This window comes from Pinus tabuliformis, chromosome 3_1 (genome assembly GCF_031772625.1).
Source record: "Pinus tabuliformis cultivar Carrire ecotype Pingquan chromosome 3_1, CPIR1, whole genome shotgun sequence".
Classification (NCBI taxonomy): domain Eukaryota; kingdom Viridiplantae; phylum Streptophyta; class Pinopsida; order Pinales; family Pinaceae; genus Pinus; species Pinus tabuliformis.
The window spans coordinates 717508656-717515792 of record NC_142301.1 but is presented as its reverse complement, the minus strand read 5'-3'; the positions used below and the strand labels follow the sequence as shown (position 1 = coordinate 717515792).

Sequence of the window (7137 nt, the reverse complement as noted above, 5' to 3'; positions counted from 1 at the left end):
ACAATGCGTAATTTCTGAATAAGATGGAAGCATTTAAACCATGAAATGTGGCGCGATGAAATACTTTTGCTAATAGGAGTAATTTACAACGCTTTCTTGAGGGGAATGAAACATGGCAGACTTTAAGGCGTCCCTATTCCTGTTCATCTCGGAAAGGAGAGATGTATCTGACAATTTAGCAAGAATTTTGATATTGATCAGCAGCTTATTCTTAAATCTCCATATTCTTTTATGGTAAATTCTGAAAACAGAGTCACGTGGTTTCATTTTTGGATTGGACTCCTTTAGCCATCGTCATGTCTTTAACGAAAGTATTTAAGTTCAGAAAAGAAGATCCTCCGGGGAGGACGGCCTTCGTTGCAGACTCCTTGATAATGAGAACGTTGTCTCTCAACTTCTTCCCTTCCGGTGTTCTCATCATTCTCCTCATAACGTCCTCCACCTCTTCTTTCATGACCACCTTCTGTTCATCTACTTCCACATCCTCAAAAGCCAGGCCGATTTTCCATATTTCCTTGGCGAATCTGCTGTTGAGGAATTGATCGCCAAAATATGGGAATCCCACTACGGGAACTCCCAAGCCCATTGCCTCCAAGGTAGAGTTCCATCCGTTGTGTGTGAGAAACAATCCCACTGAGGCATGGGCAAGTACTTTACACTGTGGCACCCACCTCGCAAACAGGGCCCGCTCCTTCGTTCGTTCTTCAAAGCCCTCGGGTAAAATCGCAACCTGGCCTTCTGCGATATCCAACCGACGAACCCACAAGAAAGGTTGTCCGCTGCCTTCGAGCCCTAGTGCCAACTGCTCTACCGGTTGCTGAGATTTCATGACAGCGATGCTGCCAAAGGAAACGTATATAACTGATCCCGGTCGTTGCATATCAAGCCATGTCAGGCAGCTCTCTTCCTCCTCCCACAGACTGCCACACGAATCCCTTCCTTCTAAAAAATTTGGAAGAAAAAGAGGTCCTACGGCCAGAGCAGGACAGCCATTCAAAGAGAGTGCTGTTACTGCATCCCTCCCTTCGAGCTCCTCGAACGTGTTCACTAATACGTAGTCGCCATTGCTTTGCTTCTGATTTCATAAAGAATAGCATCGAAGGTAATGTCCACCGGATCCTCAGCACTACATCGGGACAACGTGTCGGTTGGCTTCAATGGTGGGATGTTGCCCGGAAGACAAGTGATGAGGTTTTCTTTATTTTTGCCTTCCGACACTGAAGAAGTTACAAACAAATTACAGTCATTTTAATGAATATAATTAAACAAAAGCACTCGGGATATATAAGAAGACTGTAAAAGGAAACAAAATATGAACTAGTTTTTTATCTGTTTTTTATGAGGATGTCAGTGTTTTTCGAACTGCGATGCAATATAATCGAATTTTCTTCGCTGCTGTAGGGTGATTAAAGCCAACTCAATTACGTGTTAGAACTTAGAACTTAGATCGTACATGGAGAGATGGTAGCTTGCAAAGTTTTGGACAAGGGAATGAAATTTGACTTATTGGAAGTCAAGATTACTTAACCATAGTTGACCTGAAGCTGGATAAATTAGAAAATGTCAATTTTCCTGCTTGGAAGTCAGTCGTTTTTTAGGAGTGACCAAAAATAAGGAGGGTGATAAAGGCACATTTTATATAACTAATTCGAAAATAAATATTGATATGTGACCTCGAGGAAACCAACCTAGTATAATGTTATTAAAATTTCTATAAATCATAGGAAACAACGTGTTTATATGTCAACTTTCTTTACAATCATTGGGACTCTACAGACCATACTACAATACTATTTGCTTAACAGAAAAAGAAACAAAAGAAAAACTACTTAGGATACACTACTTATATCTGTCAATTTTACGAGTAATAAGAAAATATTTCTAAGATTAAATTTCGTATTATTTGTTATTCAAATAAAATCTATAAAAAATAATATTTTCCTAATTTTATTTACATTGAATGGAATTTAAACAAATATATCGAAAAAAATATCTCATTTAATTTTTCAAGTTTATTTATTTAAATATGAGGTCACATATGTTATGTGGTTTTATGTTTTGCAGTTAAATAGAAAATACAACTATAAATGAAAATAATTTTTTTCACTCAAAACATTAACATTGTCTTAAACCATAAACAAGTATTTTCTTTAATTGAGCCATCTCCTAGACTAGAACAAGTCACCATATCAACAACTATACAGATGTTATTGTAAAGCATAACAATTACCATAAACTAAATACTACCATAAAAAAATAACATCTTGCTCTTCATAAGAATTCCTTACTATAATAAAAGAAGTAGCAAGGTTCCAATAATATATACTAAAATGTTAAAGAACTTAACCGTTTACAATCTTATACATATGCATTTTTAGTAGAAACTCTGCTCTTGTTTTCCAACAAAGCTGAGGCAATATACTAAAAACCACACCTAAGTTATCCCTGATCCACAATCCAACCAAAATATTAAACATATTACAATACAACTAAAATTCATATAGAAGCATCACTAAATCCATATGTGTTGCATCATAAAAGACATGGTTTAGGTCTAAAATTAACAATAACATATATTAATAAATATGTCTTATCGAGATGCTTTAAAAGAGACAAATCCCTAAATAGACTCAGTATTTAGAACTTGATATTGCATTGGGCCTAAACAATCCATAACAAGATACAAAACAATACCAATAGATGAGGAATTTATAATAAAATCATTAGCCACTGCAAAGACATGTGCAACCATAATTTCTAAGTGGATTAGTGGTAGAGTTATTCCTTCTATAAATACAAATGATTAGATAAAAATAAGATGGACTATTTTACCCTAAAGTTTAACACCATTAGAAAAACATGCATAGCTTCTAAAAGTATACAAATGATGAAAAAAATATGCATAGCTATTAATAAAAGTTTATGTATATATCAAAACTTTGTGCATGATTGAGGAAATGGAAGAAGTGAAGATAAACTCTGGTAGGTTTAAAGCGCCATTCTTATTGTGATATGTGATTTTATCTACCTATATGACATGAGTTTTATCTTTCATATCATGAGGACTTGCTACAACTAGTAGTTGGTTGGTTGCTGAAGGTAGATAAGTGGTATAGACATGTGGCAGGATGGAGTGGGTATAGATAGATGATGATTGTGGTTGGTTGGCTGTTGAAGGTTGATAAGTGGTCTAGACATGTGGCACGATGGAGTGGGTATAGATAGATGATGATGGACCAGAGAGAACCATCCCCTTAAATGAATAACTTTAACATAAATATAATTAATTTAGAGTGTAAATTCCTCATGTTTCTACATATACCATAACATTATAAATTGAAATAAGTGATAATAACCCTATAATTTAAAAATGGAGTCAACATTGATATGTGTGTGTAATTTACTCTTCAATTTGGTTTGTTGGCTTTGCACTTGCTCTTGTATTTTTTAAATCATCCTTTCTTTTTTGTTTTTTAATTGTAATTTTTTTTTCTTATTTTTTATTTCTTTTATATTATTGTTTAAATTTTCATCTATATTTTTTTATTGATCTCATTTATTAATAACTTTAATTTAAATATTTTTTTTATCATTTTAGAAATCACATTATTGGTTAAATTTTCATTTTTATTTTCATATTAATCTAATTTATTAATCATTTCAAAATAAATGTCCCAAATGTTTCTATGTTAATATGATTCTATTTTCTTCAAAAAATTATTATCTTTTTTCTTGAAAATATTATAACAAGGACCAAAAGACTCAACACTACATTCTAAAGTCAAATACCTTCTCTTTTGTGACATACTTCTTCTTGTAAAATTTTCCACTTCTTTCTTGATCCTTATAAATAACATTTTATTATATGCTTTTATGGATAATATTGGAGACATTTGAAACTTATTTTTAAGGGTCTTCGACAGGGATATGGGCCAGCGTCCACATGCCCAACCCTTTGGGGAAGTTACCACTTCTTTCTTGACCTTTATAAATAAACTTTTATTATATACTTTTGTGGATACTATTAGAAATATTTGAGACTTTTTTTTCAAGAGAACCTTGAATAGGGATATGGGTCGGCCTTGCACTTTGTAAGCCTCCACATGCATAGCCATTTGATTCTCCCCTGTGGCACATTTTTATTTTCTACCATACATTTCAAATGTAGAAGAAATACTCTCTAAATAGATAATCCTTAGAAAAAAGTTCCATGAGTCCACTTAGTATAGTTTTAACGAAAATTACCAATCACCAATTCTTAACGATAAACAAACTATTCTAAGAGAATAATAGACACATATATAATAAAATTTGGAATAAAATACCGAAATCACTATGATGCTAATGCAAATGACATCTACTATTAAATGGAAATTGACTTATCACAATAGCATCAACGGCTATGTAATAAGCCCCCTCGCTATTATTATTAGGTAATTCTACCAATAAATGCTTGAGGTGGGATTCAAAGCCACAATAACATCCCCATGAACTCCTAGAATGAATGTAACCTGAAATAATCACTTTTATAAACATGTGATTCTAATATCTTATGTCTATCCTAACATAGTATGTGGATATTATATATTTCTCATAATTATAGAAGACGTGACTTTTATGTTTTCTATTTTCGAACATAGTTAAGAGTTTTAGCTCTTTATTTTATTGTTAGTTAAGAGTTTTAACTCTTTATTTATTGTTAGTTAAATTCAAGATAGGAAATAAGTAAATGTATATTTGTTTAGTAATTTTCTTGTTATGTCTTTTCATCTTATGCATTAAATCTTTATTTTATTTTTTTAGTAATTTTTTGTTGATTTGTTTTCAAATAGAATGATTTTGAAACTACAAGTTTTTAGTGAGGTATAATGTTGTAAATTTTCTTCATACAAAGCTAACAAGGATGGTTTCTCTTATGAACAAAGAGAAGAAAAAAATGATAGCAAAAAAATTTGATCATGTTTATTTTATTATTTGATCGCCTTATGTATCAACTACACCTACCACTTAAAGAAATCTAAAATAAAGGTCATTCCTTTATGATATTTCTTTTTCATTCTACTTTGTACAATTAATTATATTTTTATCTTTTACTTTTTATTATTTTATCTTATATTTTTATCCTTCACTTTTTATCATTTTATCGTTTCCAATTAGCATTATCCATTTCCATTATTTTCTTGTTTATATATTTATCTACCTAGTATTTAATTGTGGAATTTTTCATTATTTCGTGTTTGCATGGTTAGCCTTTCCTTTTCCTTTACCATTTCCAATTGGTTTTTATATTTCTACATTTATATTCTTTATATATATATATATTCCATATTTAGAAATATTTATAAACTATTTCTAGTCCCTACCCCAACATCTAATATCTTCATAACTCCTTTGCACTATTCACACATTCTTATAACATAATTAATTTTGAGCTTGAGCATTCCTTCGTGAGAAGTGCATACTCGTTGGCACACCATTTCCTCTACACTGCTCTTTTCTCCCTCACCTTTGTACACTCTATCCTTTGCAAAAAATTTCCATCTACATAAATGTCCCTCCTCATGACCTTTCTCTCCACAAAGTGCATTGTCAATGCTTTATTGTTTAGTCAATTTTCCATTTATTTACCTTTACTTTTTCAAACATAGCTTATTTTCCAAATGCATGCATCTCACCTTGGCATTATTAATATTTATTATATAATTTTTATCCCAATTTATTTGGAATACCTATATATTACAATTGGTGTCCAACTCGACATATGCTTCGATGATACTTGAAAGATATTATTTGGATAGGGCAATGGTTAACATGATGACTAGACAGTAAGACAATAATACAAATTTCTATTTTATTTATGTTATGGAAGGTTCCATGTCTCTTTCAACTTCATATAAAAATAATATAAGGAGTTCTTATTGTTAAAAATAGCAACAAAAAATCCTAATTTAATTTGTCCTTGAATTAAATAGGAATTAAATCGAAATTATATTCTCATAGCAACTTCTAATAGTTAACAAAGATAATTTGACTTAGTTGGCTTAGGAAATTTGAGTTGGAAGTATATCTAGAGTCATGTAGAGTGATCCATAAATTTTAGAGGCCCAAGTTGATTTATTTTGAGTTCTAATTAATTAATTCAATTTAACTAAGTTATAGTCTGTTAAACTAGTTCCCAATGTTGGAGGAACTTGTAGGAGGTCTACTAGTGAAGAAGGGCACCAATGCGGCTTCACTACTACACTAATGATCCAAGATATTTTACTTACAAATGCTTTAGAATTACATATAACAAATTTAATTAAGCATGGAACTTAAAAGCACGTAAACAATCTAGAAATGATCAGAAGAACTTAAAAACCATGACATGATGATTTGATTAAGGAGTTCATCCAAATTGGACTACGTCTCTGGGCCCTGCTCAATAGTGGGGAGGCATTCATTCAATTAGTGACGTAAAAGGGATAAAAGTACAAGGAAAAAACAATTAAAACCCATATACCTTCAAGCTGAAAGATGGGCAGAGAATGGAGAGCTCAACTTCATAAAATAGATACTACCATTGAACTCCTGGCAAAAAATAGTGCAAAAACTCCTATCCAAACTCCCAATTTGGATAATCGGGCCTTCTGCAATCTATCAAAACCTCTCTGCTTCTCAATGCGAGGTTTGATCTACTGTTAGGGTTAGGGTCTGCTACGTGTGTGTGCTTCTGAACTATCTGCTAACTCCCCATGCCTTTTTCCGACACAACAGTCATATATATAAGCATGGAGGCATCCCTAAGAACCAAGGAATTTTTAACATAATAACCAAGTTTAGGCAGGTGGGATTTCACCAAAAGCTTATATGGCAACAACCTTTTAACAATAGTGAAATCATGTTTAAACATAACAAGCCCATTAACTGCGCTCAAGGCACGAGAGCATGTCTATTGACACTTTTAACTATCGATGAACAATCCAAAGCCAATACAATAGACACTTTTGCGATATATGGACTTGTCGACTTATAGAAATAATATATAATATATCACATCAAGATCCTCCCTGCAAATCGTAATCAATGTGCAACCCATCAGCATATCAATCGAAGTTCATCCCTCTACGATATGGTGGACCCGCCAAGATTTATAAA

General features: G+C 32.3%; 1 protein-coding gene across 1 annotated transcript; it reads right to left on the bottom strand.

The window, feature by feature from the left end:
• Positions 1-253: 253 nt before the first annotated feature.
• LOC149189281 (UDP-glycosyltransferase 85A8-like) lies at positions 254-880 on the bottom strand. The gene has a single exon (XM_089410173.1). It carries the CDS (start codon positions 878-880, stop codon positions 254-256), a length of 627 nt encoding a protein of 208 aa, XP_089266299.1.
• Between the last annotated feature and the right edge of the window lie 6257 nt (positions 881-7137).

Coding starts and splice junctions, on each gene's coding strand:
- LOC149189281 (XM_089410173.1), bottom strand. CDS start 880: ATGCAACGACCGGGATCAGTTATATACGTTTCCTTTGGCAGCATCGCT.